Below are 21,623 nucleotides of genomic sequence, written 5' to 3'. Positions count from 1 at the left end.
ATGCATTACATGATATAAGCAATGTTATCATTATAGTACGATTTGAATCGTATCGTATCATATAGTCGTACAATTTGAATTGCACACATAAATCACAATTGGGACCGAGTCGTACGATTCATACCTGAATCGATTGATCAGATCGTGAAGTGTACGATTCAGTATGAATCATACAATTCGATATCATACATAATTCACCAAGAAACGTCAATTTCCTCCATTTTTTACCCCTTTTTAGGGCTTTTATTTTTTAAAAAAATAAAAAATAAAAAATAAAATTTGTATGACCCACCCACATTAGAAAAAAACCCTTTTTTTTTTTCTAAGGAGAGAAGAGTTTTGGAGATTTGGGGGCTTAAAAAACTTGAAGAAGGACATCAATCTAGAAGATTTTTTGTTTGGTCCTTCTCTTCTATGGGATGATTTCTAAGTTTTATTACAATCCTTGACCTTTACATCCTTACCACTATTGGTTCTATGATGCCTATCTCCACATGGCAATGTTTGCAAGGCTTGTAGGTAGAAAAAGAGTGTTGACCATTGACAATCTGCAAAAAAAAAAATCTTTCATTCTCCCCAACTTTTGCCTAATATGCATGAAGAATGCGAAGACGATTGATCACCTATTCATCCATTGGTCTTCTGCTCGAAAGCTTTGGGATTTCTTTTTTGCATCCTTCACACTGATTGGGTAATGCCAAATTCTATTGAGGATCTTCTTTGGGCATGGCATGGGGGTGGAGCTGGGAAATCTGTTAAGGCAATTTGGAGGCTTCTAATTATGGCTATCATTTGGGTTATTTAGAATGATCACAATAGCCGTTGCTTTCGGAACAAGAGATCCTCGAAATCATTAGGAAAATTAAGAGTTTTATTTCGGAGTGGACCTCTTATGTTAATGCAGCAAAGTCTGCTAATCTCTCTTCTCGTTAGGAGTTGTAGAGTTGGGTTATATTCTTTTCTCGCCTTTTTGCATGCGTTCTAATACATTTTTGTTATCTCTCAAAGGAAGAAAAAAAAAAAACTCGAAGAAAGAATTCCACATCTTTTTCGTCGATCAACGGAATCGAATGCCGCTTTTTCCACTGAGATTCTACATCAACACAAGTAAAAATAAGCATGAAATGCTTCCATAATCTTTTCTTTATCCCTTCTTTGCTTTCTAGGGTAAAATATGCAATGTTTATCTCTTTTTTCTTTGTTTTTATTTACTTCAAGTCTCTTTTCATTTTATTAATGATTTAGATGTTTATTTTAGGCTAAATAGTTGTTCTCTTAATAGGTAGGGTTGTATTGATTCTTCTTAAAGATGGGAAAGAAGTCGAAGTCTAAGGACAACAACCCTATGAGGAACTATTGCTCGAAGGTGGAAGAAAACAATAACCTTCACCTCAAATGTAATTTTTGTGGGAAGAGTTATTGGGGAGGTGTGTTTTGAATAAAACATCACCTTACCCGAACAAATAAAAATGTACTAGCCTATTCCCAAGTGGATGATGATGAAGCAAAGAAATTTAGGAAGTTGGACAATAATTCGAGGGAAAAGAAACAACAACAAGAAACAATATACAATGTGACGCAGGACAGCCCTAATTATGATGCATGCTCATGGACATAATTAAACAGCGGAAATAAAAGGAATAAATAATCTAAAATTCTAACAGTAATCATCATAACTGAGAAAATTATAAAGGAAACATGCAATGGAGCGGGCCATCACCACAACCATGGATTATGAAATTCAATTACAACTTAGGTTGGATCCGACGAGGGATGAGACCTCCCGATCTTGCATGGTCACACCCAATCGATCAACGAAAATCACTAGTCCGAAGAACCAAGAAGTTTCTCGGATTAGGGATTTGAGAATTTGGGGGTTTAAGGTTTAGATCGGTTCTCAAGATTTTGATCGAAGAAGGATTGGCCAAAACTGGAAAATAGAAGGAAGAAAATTATTACCTTGAAGAAGTTGGAGGGGCACAAAAAGAAATTAGAAGAAGAAGATCAAGGGAAGAGAAGAAGCACCATTAGAGAGAAGAGAGGAAGGAGGCAACCAAAGGGTTTGCTTTTCATTAATCAATAATTAAAATTCGAGTTTAGGACTTTAGCCCACTTAAATAAGCAAATAAAGACATAAAATTACTAAAATACGCCTGGAATAAGCAAATAAAGACATAAAATTACTAAAAGACCCCTAACTAAGTCAAAAGCGCGCAAATAACATTAATACGGGAAAGTTTGGGCGCTCGGTCTTCTTTCTCCAATCTTCATTCACATGTGTCTTCCCTGAGTGGGGTCTTCTATATGTCCAATCACATGTAAAAGGTCTTCAGCTCCTTAATAGTCGCCTATCCACAAGGACAGCACTTGTGGTTGGCGCTTTCTTCGTTGGTACACCTTGAATGCGCTTGTGTCCACATCAATTCCCCTTGGGTGAGAAAAACTCGACTCCGACGAGTTGAAACTTTTGTAGCGCTCAAGTAGATCTGGATCAATACCATGTAATGCGTCGCCCGACAGCCACGTAGATTCAGACAATGGTTTGTTCTTCCACTTGACAAGATACCTTTGGAAACCCCCATCTCTCGTGGATACTATCTCGTCATCCAAGATTTCCTCAATTGCTTCTTTATGAGTAATGGGTGGAGGAGGGGGTGGAAGGGGTTGAGTAGCAAACTCAGAAAAAGCTCATGAAAGGGACGATATATCAACAATGGGAGTATGAGCACAGACTAGATCTTCCACATTAAAAGTTGGATTAATGCTCATTTTAGGTGGAAGGTCAACCCGATACGCGTTGGACCCAACCTTTTGTAATATCTTGAATGGTCCAGCACTACGCGCTTGTAATTTCTTTGCAGATCCTTGAGAGAATCGTTCTGGCCTTATTCGCACCATTACAGTCTCCTTCTTGAAATTCTTGCACTCTACGATGAGAATCAGCTGAAACTTTATAATCATCATTGCTCTTATTTAACCGCTGTCTAATATGTGTATGCAAATCATGAATATGGCGTGTGAATGCATCGGCTGACTCAGAAGACCTTTGGGTAACAGACATAGGTAAGAGATCTATGGGCATTCTAGGTTTATAACCACTTACAATTTCAAAAGGACTCAACCCTGTAGATCTATTAACTGACCCATTATAAGCAAGTTCAGCAGTTGGTAAAATTAGGTCCCAAGTCTTAACATGTTCACCCACTAGACAACGTAGAAGATTTCCAAGGCTACGGTTTACCACTTCAGTTTGAGCATCTGTTTATGAGTGGTAGGCAGTAGAAAATTGCAAACGAGTTCCCATAATGTGCCACAGTGTCTTCCAAAAATAGCTAGTAAATCGAACATTACGATCAGACACTATGGTTTTAGGTAACCCATGGAGACGCACCACACCATCAAAAAAGAGACGAGCAACATGAGACGCATCTGACGTCTTCGAACATGGGAGGAAATACGTCATTTTAGAAAAACGGTCCACAACGACAAAAACGGAATCGTGCTTTTTTATAGTCTTGGGAAGCCCGAACACAAAGTCCATACTAATGTCCTGCCACGAAGCATGTGGCACTGGCAATGGCATGTACAGCCCGATATTTTGCTTTTTTTGCTTTGCCAGCTGACATGTTCGACACTGCCCTAAAACTTTGGCTACGTCTCACTTAAGGCTTGGCCAATAGAAACGATCTTCCACGAGGGCAATGATCTTATCATGACCAAAATGGCCAGCTATCCCTCCTGAATGAAGCTCCCAGATGAGGAATTCACGAAGGGACATACGAGGAATACAAAGTCTATCTTCCTTAAAAAGAAAGCCATCTTTAAGAACATATTCACCCATAATATGTTGGTCACTAGAGAGCGACGCGTAGGTACCCCCAAAATCAGGACATATGGGGTATTCATCTTTCAGTTGCTCAAATTCGACTACCTCTACACTCAAGGAGTTGAGCAACGCCACTCTCCTACTAAGGGCATCCGCTGGTTTGTTTTCAACTCCGGCCTTGTGTTTCAAAACAAACGAATATTCCTGAAGAAACGCTACCCACTTGGCATGCCTTGGGTTGAGTTTCTTCTGAGAATGCAAATATCTCAAAGCCTCATGGTCAGAAAACAAAACGAATTCTTGCGGTAGGAGGTAGTGTCGCCAATGTCTCAGGGATTGCACTACCGCATAAAATTCTCTGTCGTAAGTGGAGTATTTTTGTTTTGCCTCATTCAGTTTCTCACTGAAATAGGCCACTGGGTGTCCTTGACTCAACACTCCACCTATACTGACACCAGACGCATCGCACGCTACTACAAAGACTTTAGAAAAGTCAGGTAAACGCATGACAGGAGCTTCCACCATCCTGCCCTTAATTTCTTTAAAAGCCTTGACGGTGGCTTTAGACCACACGAACTCTCCCTTTTTCATGCACTCGGTAATGGGAGCCATGATCGTGCTAGAACCCCTAATAACCGACGATAAAAAGTTACTAGGCCGTGAAAACTTCGCACCTCATGAATGTTCCTTGGTTCTGGCCACTCAACTATGGCCCTGACTTTTTCAGGGTCTGCGCGCATCCCTTCAGATGACACTATAAATCCTAAGAACACAACTTGGCTAAACATGAATGCACATTTCTTAAGATTAGCGTACAACTTTTCCTTCTTAAGGACACTACAGACCACCTTTAAATGTTCAAGGTGTGATTCGATTCCTTAGTGGTACTATAAACAAGAATATCGTCAAAGTACACCACTAGGAATTTTTCCATGAACGGCCTCAAAGCTTGTGTCATCACCCGCATGAAAGTACTGGGTGCATTAGTCAAGCCGAAGGGCATGACCAACCACTCATACAGCCCATCTTTCGTCTTAAACGCCGTCTTCCACTCATCTCCTGGGCGTATACGGATTTGGTGATATCTACTCTTAAGGTCTATCTTAGAGAATATAGTGGACCTGGCCATCATGTCAAGCATATCATCAAGTCTAGGTATAGGGAACCTATACTTGACAGTAATTTTGTTTATGGCACGGCTGTCCACACACATGCGCCACGTGTCGTCTCTCTTTGGCGTCAACAATGCAGGCATGGCACACGGGCTTATACTCTCTTGGATGAAACCCTTTTGTAGAAGCTCATCAACTTGCTTCTTCAACTCTGCATGCGCTGCAGGGTTCATCCTGTAGTGAGGAAGGTTCGGTAGAGTAGACCCTAGGACAAGATCAATGGCATGTTGTATGTCCCTCATAGGTGGCAACTCATTCGGTAAGTCTTCAGGAAATACATCACTGTATTCCTTCAGGACCGAGGTCACCTCACGGGGCAACTCTGATGGAACCTCAGGCGTAATTTCTCTAGCCACAAGGGCATACACCATAAAATCCTCCTTAGCCTCTTTTTCAAACTCTCTTGCGCTGATTATATGTAAAGACTTAGGTTTGAACTTCCCCATTTCTCTAGGCTCACTTGCCTTCTCATCCTTCTTCTTCCCTAGTATATTCTCAAGTGGCATGGGATTAAGTTTGATCTTTTTACCATTATACATAAAAGTACATGCATTCGAACGGCCAAAGATCGTGACATAATTATCGAATAGCCACGGTCTACCTAGGATAACATGTCCCACATCCATAGGTAAAACATCACACCACAGGGACTCTTTGTATGACCCAAACTCGATGGGGACTAGACATTGCTGGGTGACAGGTAGGGATGTCTTGTCAACTCAAGAAACTTTTTACGGGTCTGGATGAGGTGTAAATTTCAGTTTTAAGCGATCTAAGGTGCTAGTGGAAATCACATTCTGACAACTTCCACTGTCCACTATCACCTTACAATTCTTTTCACCACACTTGGCAATAGTGTAGAATTAGTGCTTCGACGCCAGTCAACACTACTTCTAGACTAAGCTAACACACGCCTAACTACTACAAGCGTTGCTTCTCCATCCACTTCTTCATCAGTAAGTCCTCCTTCAGGGTGATACTCTTCAACTTCATAATCACCCTGGTCATCTCCACCCTCGTGGGACTCGCCTATAACTAAGGCTCTCCCACGGCTCTTCGTAGGACACTGATTAGACATGTGGCCAAGGTTGCCACACTCATAGCACCTCACTTGGCTCATGTTACTAGGACCGGCACCAAGAACCCCTTTGCCCTTGTCCTCCCTAGGCCTAGGCGGAATGGTCGCCTGTGCCCTAGGTTGACTACCAATATTAGGTCTAGTTCCTTGGGAACTAGATCTAGCACTGGAGTCTCAGGACTCAAAACGACGAACGACAGGAGCCTTCAGATATTGCTCTAACTCCTGCACAACTTGATATGCTTCATCTAAGTCTGTTAAGGGCCAAGTAATAAGCTCGCGCTGAAGATCCGCACAAAGGCCCGTCTTGAAACGCGAAAGCGTTACTAGAGGGTCTTCTCGGATATCACATCGCATCTCATACTCTTCAAATTTAGCAATGTAGGCAGCGGCAGGCATTGACCCTTGGCGTAAGAATTGCCATTGGTCAAGGAGCTTCTGACGGTATGACAGAGGAAGGTACTTCTCCTTCAACTTCTCTTTCATCTCATACCAATGTGTGATAGGGGCTCTACCAACTCTCTCTATCCTACGCTCGGTATTGGTCCAGAAGAGCTTAGCTTTACCCACAAGCTTCATCTTAGCAAACCACATTTGATGGTTTTTCGACATGCCATACCACTCAAAGTAGTGGTCCATGTCAGCAACCCAGTCAAGGAACGCCTTGGGATCTAAGCGCCCATCAAAACTCGAGGCCTCAACTCTCACAATCTTCATCGCACGCTCATCTGGATCATAGCGGTCTTGATGACCACATGTGGCTCGTGCCTCTCGCACCACACCACGACCGTTACCACGATCTCTATCCTCACCACCACCACGTGTGGCAACGCGTTCTTCAATGATTCCTTCCACTTGGGAGTGCGCATCTTCCCCTACAACGGGGTTTTCCTTTTGGGACGCCTCTAGTTGCTCCACCTTAGTCATGGTAGTGGTAATTTGGTTCTCAAGGCAGGCAAACTCACGCCTTTGACCCGCTTCTAGGGCGGTTATCTTTTGTCTCAATTGAGCAAGTTGCTCAGATAACTACTCGTTATTCATGGTAGGTTGAAGTCCGAAACCTCTACCTCTTCTCGTGGGCATACAATGAAGACTTGAACCAAACTCTACCTAACTAGACTACTAGGTGTTATGACTTTCAAGATGAATGCGATGAATGCAAAACTACTATGAACTGACACAATTAAGTTGAAACAGGAAACAACTCAAATCTGAAAATTTTCCAGATTAGGAACTTTCTAAAATTGAAAACTTTCTAAACCTGGAACTTTCCTAAGTTAAACCTAAAAATCAAAACCCTAATTTAATAACTCGATCTAGACAAAAACCATGCAAGCCTAGGCTTTGATACCAAATTTGACGCAGGACAGCCCTAATTATGATGCATGTTCATAGACATAATTAAACAGCGGAAATAAAATGAATAAATGATCTAAAATTCTAACAGTAAACATCATAACTGAGAAAATCATAAAGGAAACATGCAATGGAGCGGGCTATCACCACAACCATGGATTATGGAATTCAATTACTACTTAGGTTAGATCCGGCGAGGGATGAGACCTCCCGATCTTGCATGGTCACACCCAATCAATCAACGAAAATCACTAGTCCGAAGAACCAAGAAGTTTCTCGGATTAGGGATTTAAGTATTTGGGGGTTTAGGGTTTAGATCGGTTCTCAAGATTTTGATCGAAGAAGGATTAGCCAAAACTGGAAAATTGAAGGAAGAAAATTATTACCTTGAAGAAGTTAGAGGGGCACAAGAAGAAATTAGAAGAAGAAGATCAAGGGAAGAGAAGAAGCACCATTAGAGAGAAGAGAGGAAGGAGGCAACCAAAGGGTTTGCTTTTCATTAATCAATAATTAAAATTCGAGTTTAGGGCTTTAGCCCACTTAAATAAGCAAATATAGACATAAAATTACTAAAATACTCCTAGAATAAGCAAATAAAGACATATAATTACTAAAAGACCCCTAACTAAGTCAAAAACGCGCAAATAACATAAGTACGGGAAAGTTTGGGCGCTCAGTCTTATTTCTCCAATCTTCCTTCACATGTCTTCCCTGAGTGGGGTCTTCTATATGTCCAATCACATGTGAAAGGTCTTCAGCTCCTCAATAGTCGCCTATCCACAAGGACGGCACTTGTGGTTGGCGCTTTCTTCGTTGGAACACCTTGAATGCGCTTGTGTCCGCATCACAATATTGAAAAAGTTTCAATAATACATGATGTGGAGGAATTGGATAGAGGAAAAAGATAAAGGACATTTATGGATGAATTTGTCAGAAAAGTGGAGCCAAAGAAAAGCAACAAGCCACTCTAAACAAGATTTGAAAGAAAGGAGATCAAAGATAATATATGACACGTTATTTCTCATTTCTTGTACGTGAATGCACTACCAAATAATCTTGTGAAGAGCCCCTTCATCACACCTATGATGGAAGCAGTTGTTGCATTTGGGCTAGGGTCAAAGCTATCTCTTGAAGAGACAAATTTTTAAAGTTGTACGTTGAATCTATAGATAAGCCAATTAAAGTTTACAAGAAGGAAAGGGCCAAAATAGGATGCATCATATTGGATGGATGGACAAATGAATTCAATTAGTCCATTACTAGCTTTTTGGTTAATAGTCTAAGTGGTTAGGTTTTTCTTTTCTTTTCTTTTTTTGGAAATCTGTTAATGCATCCGGTATTTCAAAAAATTTGTGGACAATTTGTTAGCTTTACTTGAGTCCATTATTGGTGAGGTTGGTGAAAAGAATGTTGTGCAAGTTGTCATGGATGATGCATCTACTTATGTAAAAGTGATGGAATGTTAATGGAGAAGAGAAATATGTTATTTGCAACCCACTGTATAGACTTTATGCGGCAAACATTGGAAAATTGCAAGTTCATGCTAGGACCGTGGCAAAGCCGAGCAATATTGGTCTACATTTATAAGCATTGCTAGGTCTTGAGCTTGATAAGAAACATATGAAGGACGAGTTAACAAGACCGGCCATAATGTGATTTGTTATGTGTTACTAGACATCGAAGAGCATACATGAGAATAGGATTGACTTGAAGTCGATGTTTACCTCAAAGGAATGGGAATGACGCAATTTTTCAAAAATCACAAAGAGAAAGCAAGTACAGGATATAGTATTAACCGACGTAGATTTTTTGTCATCTATCAATTTTTGTTTGAAAACTACTCTCCCATTGGTTAAGGTGGTATGATTAGTTGATTCAGATGAGATGTTGGCTATGGATCAAGCAAAAGAGGTTATATCAAAGAACTTGGGAGAACTAAAGAAACGGTATTCAACAATATGGGAAATCATAAATGAGTGGTGGAATCTTCGGCTACATTGGCCCTTACATGCATACTTTTTAAATCCAACATTTTAGTGTGATGAGAAGTTCTGTGCGGATTTAGAAATCAAAACTGGCCAATATGACTATATTGAAAAAATGATCACTGATTCAAGGCAAAGGGTCATCATTGACTCACAGATGGACAATTCAAAAGGGCATATGGTTTGTTTGGAAGAGAAACTGCAAAATTAACAAGAACGATAAAGCAACCAGGTAACTTTTCAATTATTTTGCTTGCTTAACTTCTTTATGTAGTTAAAAAATCAATGTATGTTTTGGCTTTTAGGTTATTTAGTTTATTATTATTATTTCATTTTTATATTATATGATTGATTCATAGATTTATGGTGGAAGAGTTATGGAGATGTGTGTCCAAAATTACAAAAAGTTGGTTATTTGTATTTTAAGTCCAATATGTAGTGCTATCGGTTGTAGGCGCAGCTGGAGCGCTTTCGAGCATGTGAAAATTGATTAAATTCATTACTCTTATAAGTTGTACTGTTACCAATGTTTTAAATATTGACAATATCGGCCAATATATCCAACGATATATCTTGTATCCCACCTATGCAATACGAAACACATTAGTAGCGCTGATATATCCCACATGTTCGATCCGGTGAGCATTTTCAATTTTCGATCCCTTTTTTTGTTGAAATTATGTTAAATCAGGGTCAGATGGTTATAAATCCATTGGTTCTTCATGTTTTCCAGGAAAAATCATGGAGTTAGAGCTTTGATTTCGATGTTCATTGGTTCTTCATGTTCTCCATGTTTTTTTTTTTTTTTGAAATTTTCCTTCAACCAACTATCAATTGAGGCAAATTTCAAAGTATTTAGGAATATTTGATGAAATGATCATCACATATACTCTAATTTTGAAATTTGAGTGTAGGTAGTCTGATTTGGGAAATTTGGGAAAATTTTGAAATTTCCCCAATTTCTCTCAAATTGCTTGCAATGTTGCACTCCAAACATGAAATCAAGAATGTATGAGGTCTAATCTGATGATTTGCTAAGTCCTAGTCAATTTTCAAAAAATAAAAATCCTTTTTTAATTAAAATTTATTAAAATATTTTTAAAAATTTCCATACAACCAGCTATATTCCAAGTATTTAGGAGTGTTTGATGAAATGATCATCACATACACTCTAAATGTTATGCATTCGATTTGAATACAAATGCATTCGTCCAGTCAAACAGTGCATAGCTTAGGACCTTATATAAAGGAAACCTATTATGTGCACTTCTTTTGTGAGATGTTATGATTTAAAAGTGTGTATTAAGGTCTTTTTTAACAATCCTAAAGTTTCATTGAAAAATTCAACCATTGTCCCAACGTTTCCCTATGTTTTTCCAAAAAGTGCGATAAAATACTTGGTACAAACAATATATCCTGTGTGATAACCGATATGTATTTGTATCCCAATGATGAATACGTACGTGATACCGATATTTTGAACACTGTTTATAACTTTAAAGTTTATATACTTAGGTACTAATTATATAATAATATACTATAGTTATGGAACTATATGTTTATGCAGATACATTCTAAAAGGAAATGTAGACTCAAGCAACAGAGATTGAACACTTGTTTCTATAAAATACAATCTTCAACTTGAAATCTATCATGCGAAGAGAGAGAGACAAAGGGCCCGACCCTACCTACTAATCAGATATGGAATCTAATGAGCAATCACTGAGGAGGACCATGCTCTTCCTATAGATGATAATCATATGAACATGGGTGAATGTTTCGTCGAGGCAGAATAGGATGATCAAGATGTAGGCTCTACCGCACAACCGGATCGGCGATATGGTATGGTGTACTCTTGTAGTCTTACAATTAATACTTCCATTTAGTTATATGCTAAACTGATGAGCATAATTCATAAACTGTTTTATAGGTCCTAGAAAACTAACAATTAGAAGTAGAGCAAAGGGAAATGTGAAAGTAGGAGGAGAAGGAAAAGGAACTTATTTCGACATCAAATTCTGAAGATGAAGATAATGTTGTTGATGTTGATATCATTAATGATGATAAGGATGATGGCACCGCGGCCAAGACAGATGGACAGAGCGAGGGCCACCAAGAATAGATTTATTTGGACTTTCTGTTTCCTTTTCATTTATAGAAATGAGTGAATGCATAATACATGTAAGTGGGGAAAAGGTTACTTTTCGAATCATACATAAAAAATACATATACATGGGATAAGTAACAAGTTGATGTTACAGAAAGGGTTATTTTTTTAACTTGATTATGACATGACACAACAAAATGATACATTTATACAAATCGCACAGTTGATCACATGATTATGGCATAGCTAGATTTTTATTTTTATTTTTGTGCATATTCATGAGAAAATGGACGATTGATGTGTTTTTTAATTTTTCTGAATTATTTACAATTTTTCATTTTTTATGATATTTTTAAGAAAATCTAGAAAAAAATATATATATCTTGCAAATCATGATACAATATTATTCAGACCCTATTACGATTTACAGTACGATAAGGATTGTAACAATGTTGGATTTCCTGATGTTTCCCATGACATCACCATATCCAAAGGGTGTGATATGCTTTGAACACTAGTAAGGGTGAGATCACCGATTGAACAATTGTGCCGCATTGGTGCGTGCATGTCTACAATTGTGACGCGTTGGTGCGTGCATGTCTACGAAAACTATCAATCCCAGGTGTAACACATGTGTTGGCCCATCAACAGTGCGAGTGGTTAAATCAATGGTGTGGATCCCCGACACAACAATCTCGTCCTTCAATTTTCAAAAATGGAAACCAATAACTTACCTTCTCTCCTCCTTTTTCCTTACATTCTCTTTCCAACCCATGTAACCTTTTTCTCTAACTCTAATAGTACATTTTAGAAAAAGGGTAGCTCATGCAACCTTTCTACCTCTTATACCTCATTTTAGAGAGGGGCCATTTTGGAAATAGAGAAACTTTGAATTTCTTACAAAAACAAGATTAACAACAAATCACTTTATGCTTTTGGGCTGCATGTGAACCATGTTCATATTACTTCCTCTACAATATACATTCACTATACATATAATATGTAATATATTACAAAACTGCCCCTGAAAACCCTCAAAGGACCATGGCGACATGACAGGTTTTTATATAGCCAGGCCTGACCTGATTAATAAATGAGCTTGAGTTTAGGCTCGGGCCTCATATGTCAACCATAGGCGAGCCATGACCAAAATCCCTATGGAACAGACTAGCTCATTAATAGCCTTACCGAAGGGGCAAAGTTGCCCGGTACATGAAATTCTCTGAGCATTCCATCTTAGGCAAGAGTATCAACTACATTACTTCACGATGTCCATGGTAGAAAACATGTCGCAATTTTGAGATGCTCACTATCTCAACGATAATACGTGGTAATGCCTATAGTATCAACCCCATGTAATATATGCCTTCCAAATCAAGATTTGAAGGACTGGCAAGTATTGCACAAACGGAGGTCAAAATTCAAGAGCCAACTAGAGCCTCGACAAACCAATGCCTGAAAGAAAAGAAAGAAAGAGGGGGAAAAAAGGTCCTGAATCGGTCTTGTAGTTGGAGATACCTTTGGGAGGCATGACTTTGTGCTTATATGTTCATTGCTAGTGATCAACTGCTCATTGCAAAAGCCTCTTCAAGATCTATGATAACTATTTCTGCATGTTTCAGAAGATTTTACTGTTCTAGGCCTCAAAATATGGTCTGCAAATTTAGAAATAAGATTTTGAGAGTCTCCTTTGGACTTTAAGTAGGGTTTCCTTTAGTTAACCTATGGTTACGAATGGAGCATGGGTTAAGCTAACGGTTAGTTTGTTGCGAAAATATCAGTTACTTCAAGTTACTAGGATAAGGAGGCATCTCCCTCCCTCTACCAGGTCCTATGGTACTCATACCCACGCTAATCGGGTTCAGGACTTGCCTGGTCCAGGTACTTTCGAGGCTAGGTCTCATTGTGAAAGCCCCGGATCCGATCGATTCCAGTTACCCATCAAATCTTTCATCTGGTTCAAAGTCAAATAAGAGCATTGATCTGGTCGGACCCACACAATGGATGGATTATATTGCACACACATTTGCCACTTTGACATGTGTTGGTGTGTAAATGGGCTCTTTCACATGTTCACTTAGGAAACATCATTTCTTCGTTAGAATATATAAATATTAATATTCAAACTAACTGGACCTGATCCAAACCCTAGCCAGGTTTTAACCGAGTCCAAATTGATGGACCCAACCAGTGTTGTCATGTGTGATCGCACATTCGCAAATGCGATCACATATGCGCACATATGTGCACTGATCGCATATGCGACTATCGCATATGCGATCACTACACATGCGATCGCATATGCCACATGTGCCATGATATGCGATCGCATACAGCATATGCGATCGCGTAGTTGCCAACGGTTAGAAATCAGACCATTTTCTGACCGTTGGAAATTTTTATTTTTTTTAAATCTTGATTTTTTTCTCTATAAAAAGGGATTCTAAGCACTCCTACATGCACTCAAAGCTCAAACTCTCTCTATCTCTATTTTGTTGTCTTACACTCTCTCTTACACAATTCCAAGCCTCAAGCTCTACTCCATCTATATTTCATTCAAAAATCAAGATTGAAGTTTCAATCAAGGGACAAGTATATACATCCACAAGGATTCAAGATTCAAGATTCAAGAGACATTACAAGACAACCAAGCTCTCCATCCATTGAATTGAACTCTCTTTCTAGTTTCCAATTTTTCCAAGTTATAAATATTCACACAATACACCCACCACTCTCTCTTTCTATCTCTCTTTCTAGTTTCTAATCTATTATCTATCTCATTCTCTCTTAAAGTTTCATAATATCCAAGTTCTAAGTTTTCTAACAACTTCTAACATTTTTTTTAGTTTGTTTGTTACAAGTTACAAGTTAGTGTTGTGTCAGTGACTTAGTGTTACAACTTACAAATTACAACAAAACAACTTTGCAAGTCTACATTCTACATAATTCTAGAATCAAGATCAAGACTCAAGTCAAGGGTCAATGACTCAAGGCAAAAGTGAAGACAACTTAGACAAGAAGTGAAGATTGAAGAATTTGGAACCTCTTTTTAAATTTGTAACTGTAATTTTGTTTGTGTGTAAATCTCTCTCCCCTCTCTTTTCTACAAGTCTACAAGTGTAACTCAACTCTCTCTTGCTCCTTTTCTTTTCCCTCTTCTTCTCCCTTTCTACAAGTGTAACTCAACTCTCTCTCTATCTCCTTTTCTTTTCCCTCTCCCTTTCTAGTTTCTACTATTAGTCTACTACTAGTGGAAGTGTGTAAGTCTCTCTCTCTCTCTCTCTCTCTCTCTCTCCCCCCCCCCCCAAGTCCCATCTCTTTAATCATTTACTTTACTTTAGTTTTTACTTTTTAGTTTACTTTTTAGTTTATTTTTTAATTACTTTCTAGTACTAGGCTACTAGCAATCAATACACACACCACCAACATAATGTCTTCTTCCCAATCTTCCTCTTCGAAACACAAGTCGAATGACCCGGGTTGGAACTATGGACACTATGGTAGTGTTTCGGAAAAGACTCACATAGTATGTGAGTTATGTGGGTATGTGAGTTCTAGTGTCATTGCAAGGCATAAGCAACACCTTGCACATTTACCGGGATCAAATGCAAAAGCATACGACAAAATTACTCCAGAAATCCGAAAGGAGATCATAGAGTATATGGAAAAACAGTCAGGAAAGAGATGCGATAGTGCCCTACGTCAGGAGGAATATTTGGAACAAGATGCATATGAAGATATAAACATAGTTAATGTAAATGAAGCTAGTCCCACTCCCCCTACTTCAACAGGCCAGTCTAGACCACAAGTACAACCAACGGTCTCGAAAAGAGCCCGAGGGCATGGGCCCATGGATAGATGGTGTAAACCACACCCCGAGGATGCGATCGACTAAAGGGGTAGAGAAAAAGGGCCGGCTCAAACAACTTTAGAGAACCGTTATAAATAAAAAGATAGGAAAACCACTATTCAATATATTGTTAAGTGGTTTTACCAAACCAGCATTGCTTTCAACGCCGTTAAATCGAGAAGCTTCAAAGTAATGGTTGAGGCTATAGGTCAATTTGGACCTGGGCTTAAACCTCCTTCATATCATGAAATGAGGGAGACATGCCTGAAAACTGAAGTTATACACGATCCTTCATAACTGAATATAAGGAATCGTGGAAAACATATAGGTGTTTACTAATGGCCGATGAATGGACCGATAGATCCGGTCGGTCTCATTAACTTTTTGGTAAATTGTTCAGCTGGGACAATGTTCTTGAAGTCCGTGGATGAATCGGGTCATCCACACACAGGGGAATACTTGTTTAGAGTACTAGATAATGTAGTTAAGGAAATAGGTGAGGAATATGTTATACAAGTAATTACAGACAACGCAGTCTCGTATGTAATGGCCGGATTTCTTCTTATGAAGAAGAGGCGTCGTTTATTTTGGACCCCTTGTGCGGCTCATTGTGTTAATCTTATGTTAGAAGATATAGGTACGTTATTTATAAGTGTGATTGGAAGGGATAGAAGAATCACGATCTTTATGTACAAACACACCCTTCTTCTCAGTCGAATGAGAAAACACATTACGAGTAACTTGCTACGTCCAGCAGTCACCCGTTTGCTACAACCTTTTTAACACTATAAAGATTACATGCAAAAAAATCAGAACTTAGAAGCTTTGTAGTGTTGGCCGATTTTACAAGTGGGCCTTGGTCAAATTATGCTGAAGGGAAACGGGTTCAACGAACAATCCTTTCGCAAAGTTTTTGGACACAAGTGGTAAAGGTGCTAAAAGCATCCTGGCCCTTAGTCACTGTGTTGCGATTGGTGGACAGGGATGAGAAGCCTGCAATGAGCTACATATATGATGCGATAGAGAGGGCGAAAAATAAGATCATGGACCATTTTAACTATAGAGACAGTAATTACAAGCCAATTTTAGATATTATAGATAGATGATGGGGCAGCCAAATGTCATCTCCATTGTATTCGGCTGCTTACATCCTTAACCCAGCATGTTTATTCGCTTTTGTTAATCCAACAAAAGCACTTACTATGTATATGGTTGGATTTATTGATGTCTTGGAAAGAATAATTCCAGATAGAGAAGAACGGGACAAGATCTCAACTTTGTTGGACTTCTATACAAAAAGTGAGGGGATATTCTCAAAGGATATCGTAATAAGGCATCGGACAATGAAATTACCCAGTAAGTACTAGCTATGAATGTCAATCTTAGTGTCTTACAAATAGTTTTTCTACAAAGTGTCTCTAACCTACTTAAACTGTTTTTCTTAGCTGACTGGTGGGCTGCCTATGGAGTGGACCCGAACAGGAAGGATCCAGCTCTAAAGAAGATGGCTATGAGGATTCTTGGACTCACGTGTTCTGCCAGTGGTTGCAAGCGCAATTGGAGCACGTTCGAGGCGGTAAGTTTAGATTGTTTAATAATTGTAAACTTCAATTTTTTAGTGTAAGGCCTAAGATAAATCAATTACCTAAATAGTTAATGCCAAATGCGCTTTCTTTCTTGCAGATTCATACTAAGAAAATGAATCGCCTTGAGCAAAAAAAGCTCAATGACTTGGTTTTCGTTCAATACAATCAAAAATTGCGAGAACGATTTCAAACTAGGAAAGAAAAGCCTGATTTCTTTGACCCTATCTGCTTAGATGAGTTGAATGCAGATAACGAGTGACTCGTAGAGACCGAGGACCCGGTATTTGCTGGAGAGGACCTGACATGGGCACAAGTTGAAGATGTCGCATACGGATCGGCACCTGGTGAAGGTAGTACCACTCGAAGGCGAAGGTGGGGGGAGCCGGGGGGCGAGTATTAGCCATCAACCCGTTGAAGAGATTGAGGAGATGGAAGGAGATGGTGATAATGATCAAGCTGAAGATCATCCACCATTGGATGTTGATGAAGTATTAGTACATACAGATGATGAAGAAACGGAAGAAGAAGCGTATGTAGAAGAAGGAGATAACTCGAATGATGATAGTGATGATAGTGGTGGACCTAGTGGTGATATGCCACAATGGCAATTGGATCAATGTATATAGTACATGATTAGATGAATAATAAATAAATTTCTTCATTTTGTTTACTAAGTGTGTTGATGTTGATTGTTGATGTATGTAGTGTTGAATGCTGATATTTCATATTTGTTAAAATGTTAACTATATTGTAGAATGTAAAATTGTTGATGAATGATGACTTACTATTTAATTCATTATGTAATTGGTTTTATTTTACTTAAATTAAATGTATTTCAAGGGCCAATGGCATATAATAATTTATTCATTTTTTTCTTAATTTATCCTTATTTTCTGATTTTTTTAAAAAAAAAATTGAAAATTGTTATAAAAAAAAAAATGTGCGACTGCACACAGGCATATGCAATCGCACACGATCGCATATGTTATTTAACAACATTTGACCCAACCCGAACCCACTAGACCCAAGTTTTACCCAGGTCCAAAGAAGATGAGACCCAAACCCAACCTGATTTCTTAACAGGTCCAAACGGTTGGAGCCAGACCCATAAAAATCGGGTCGAGTTCATCAGGTACCCATGGATCTCGGTACCTATTGACAACCCTACTAACAATTGCATCAGCCTCCATGGACGTGGATCTTATTTTCCCACGCTGGACCAACAGGCATGGAAATGTATATATTTGTGCAAACCTACCAATTTAATACCATTTTCAGAACATGGTCTTCTCCACGTGGAAAATTTGTGCACTCTAGGATGGTTTGCTTATCAAGTTAGGCCACACTTGTACATCGAATGGACGGTAGATCATTTCTTACCATCCATTTTTCTTGTACAAGTGTTCTCCTGATTATTGGACCAATCTGCTTTTTGGGCCAAGGGATGCTCCAAACACATCCTACATGATAAATTGGCCAAAATCTTGCACATGTGTGCCATGTTAGCATACAGCAAAGTACCAATGCATCTTACTCAAGTACTTCTAGTGATAGCGGACGGATGAATCGAAGCAATACACTTTTTCTAAGAATGATAACTGAAACTCATTAAGAAAATGAGAAACAAATACCACCACAAGGACACCACAAAAAGAGTTGGACGATGATCAATCATCCTTTCTCAAACTAAGACTGATCTACCCCATGGAACAACAAACTATTCAAACCGAAAGCCTAGACAAACTTTAGACCTTTTTCGCCCACATTAACACCCACCCTTTTGCTCTATGAAAAACTCTTCCAACAATTCAAACCTCTTGTTAAAAAGTTCTATTTTGCTTCTTCCAAGCTTCCACAGAGACCAAAAATTATCCCTAGCCTTCAGTTCTAGATTTAGAATCAATGCGCTCATGAGCCACAAGCATCCTAGCTAGGATGTCTTCTAAAACGAACATCCCTAGCAACTTTGGCATCACACTCCCAAGCACCTTTATAGACCTAGAAAACAAAACATTATCAAGGCCCCTTATTTCATGGGCAACAACGTAATAATTAATGCATCCAAATGCTTCAAATTCCAGCACAAACTCCAAAAGCTCCCCTTCCACGTCCTCCCAAAAGACTCTGAAGAATGTCACCATAAAGTCATCCAGACTGGGGGCATTATCCATCTCCAACTCTAGCACCACCTTTTTGCATTTCTTCTCCCTAATCAAATGCTCCAACCAATCCAATCTTCCTCTGCAATCAGCCCAAACGGAAGATTGTCCAAGTTACATCTATTCCACCCTTCATCTATTAGAAATCCATGTAACACTTGGCTATTCTCATATAGATTTCATGTTGCCCCTCCAAACTCTACTCATTCACCAAGCTATAAATTCTATTTGTTCTTCCATGAGTATCAACTATTCCATGGAAGAACTTAGTATTCCCATCCCTTTCCTTCCGGCAAACTACCTAGGACCATTGTCACCAAATAATTTCCCTCCCTAAGGGAGCATTTTGTAGCTACAAAAGTTCAAGCCCAAATACCTGTATAGGCCAAGCCAGGCCTCGTCTTGTTTGGCTAGGCCAATGTTGTCCTAATCAGGCATGTCTGATGATTGTTGGAACTAAGACCATTTTTTTGTTTGTAGAAGTTTATCTAGGACTCTTCTCCTTCAAAAAACTTGGATCTCTACGGAGCCCCATTAGGCTATCAGAGCAATATCCACTCTACCAATCAGGCTTCTCCACTCACATCTACCGTACAAACAAAAAAATTTAACACAATAAAAAACTCAGTTGGGCCATACAATAGAAACAAGTAATGCAAAATCATAGATAAAACCCCATATAATCGAGTATTGTAGCCCACCTAGTTTCTAATCATCAAAATATTTGGTATGTCCCTACATCTTTTTGGGAGGAACCCGAGTGACGGGTTGCATCTAATATTTAGACAATCTTACGGTCCCCATGCACAATGGTTGGTGTGTTTCCATTACCACCGTTGCTTGTCCTATCACCGGACCAGTGAATCAGGCTAATATTTGATCCTAGAGCTCAAAATCACAATTTGAACGTCACTGATGGATTTGACATCACCACACATGGACAAATGGAGGAAGGGAAAGAGAGAGAGGAAGAGAATGTTATACAGGCTTGCTAGAAACCTACTCCTTGTAAAGACAAGGAAGACCCAGCTAACTCTTAAAAAGAGATATGAGTTGCCCCGATTTTCTTAGGATCCTAGCCAAGATATCTCTCAACAAATGCCTAGCCTAGACAACGCAATTTGGGATCCAACTTTTCTTGCTATGAAATGGGCCCCATTCATTTTTTAGAACATGTCACTCCTAAATTTCTTAGGCCAAATGGACTTTCAATACCTTCCTTTCTGTCGATCCTTTAGGTCATGTTTGGATACCCAAGGGAAACGAAGGCAAAAGGAGAACGTTTTCAATTGATGTGAACACTTTAGGATGTTCGGATAACAAAGAAAATAGAGGATTCCACATAGCCATCATTGTAATTTTCCATAATAGCACAAGAAACTATGTAATTATTCTCTCAAAAATATGAGATTTTTACTTGTCATCCAAACAGAAGCTCTATTGTTAGAATTCAAGAGAAAATAGTGCTAAAGGAAATAATGAATTTTTTTCCTTTCTTTTCCATTTCCAGTGCAATCCAAACATTCCCTTAGATTGCCTCTGGAATATTAGCTTTTGAGTTTTCCACCAACCTAAAGAATCATTTCTTCCACTCTTTTATCATACCTTTAAGCTTTTCTAGCTTTACCATCAATTCAGAAATAGTCCACACTTCAACAGTAAACAATAGCCACCAACATCTCTCCTTCTCTAGCCACATCAATTCGAAACAAAAGGTGTGGACCATAGCACTCCCATTCACAATGGTTAGACATGGACCCCAATTATTCCACTCTTTTTTCATACATTTACGATTTTCTAGCTTCACCATCAATTTAGAAATAGTCCACACTTCAACAATAAGCAATCACCACCAACATCTCCTTCTCTAGCCACATCAATTCAAAACAAAGTCTGTAGGCCATAGCGCTCCCCTTCACAATGGTTCGACGTGAACCCTAAAAGACCAAACTAAAAGACCCCTGAGTAGATGATCCTCCCAATCTATTGAAACCAAGAACATGCCAAGTCTGGTCATTATTAGAACTTCGTTGTTTGACTATGTAAAAGCTCACTCCACCTCTTAGGAGATCCAACATCTTGTTCCTGCACACCCACCATGCACCAATCCACCTTGATCTAACATTATCCAATCTGCACAGCATTTCGTTGTTAGCTCAGATAGTTCGAGCCATAACCATTTTCCTAAAATGTAATAGAGACCAAATAAAAAATAAAATAAAATAAATAAATAAAATCAAGAATACTCACAACCATTATCTTACCCAATGCTCCAACCGGGTCCTATGTACCCCTACTTGACTCGTCCCTACTCATTCGAGGCTAAAACAGTTCATCTTGAATGAGCCTGGTACGACTTGAACAAGTTGCAGCTTTTTTCATGTTTAGCAGTAAAAATAATATATAGAAAATCAAGGGAAAAAATTTAATGCACCTTATCCATCTTTAGTGTGATTGTTCTCTCGTCATATACGATGACTCAACTTGGTAAGAGCATTCTAAAA

The 21,623-nt window shown here is 38.9% G+C and overlaps 2 protein-coding genes across 2 annotated transcripts in view; one reads left to right on the top strand and one right to left on the bottom strand.

Annotated features, from left to right (window-relative positions):
* Positions 1–21,623, bottom strand: part of LOC131243211 (serine/arginine-rich splicing factor SR45a-like) — a 33,314-nt gene that overhangs the window by 4,779 nt on the left and 6,912 nt on the right. The window lies entirely within an intron of this gene.
* LOC131243212 (uncharacterized) lies at positions 16,488–17,231 on the top strand. The gene is made up of 3 exons (XM_058242386.1): positions 16,488–16,730; positions 16,820–16,950; positions 17,058–17,231. Exons 1-3 carry the CDS (start codon positions 16,493–16,495, stop codon positions 17,217–17,219), a joined length of 531 nt encoding a protein of 176 aa, XP_058098369.1. The 5' UTR covers positions 16,488–16,492; the 3' UTR covers positions 17,220–17,231.

Source organism: Magnolia sinica, chromosome 4 (genome assembly GCF_029962835.1).
Source record: "Magnolia sinica isolate HGM2019 chromosome 4, MsV1, whole genome shotgun sequence".
In the NCBI taxonomy this organism is placed as follows: domain Eukaryota; kingdom Viridiplantae; phylum Streptophyta; class Magnoliopsida; order Magnoliales; family Magnoliaceae; genus Magnolia; species Magnolia sinica.
This window is presented reverse-complemented; position numbering and strand designations above follow the sequence as displayed.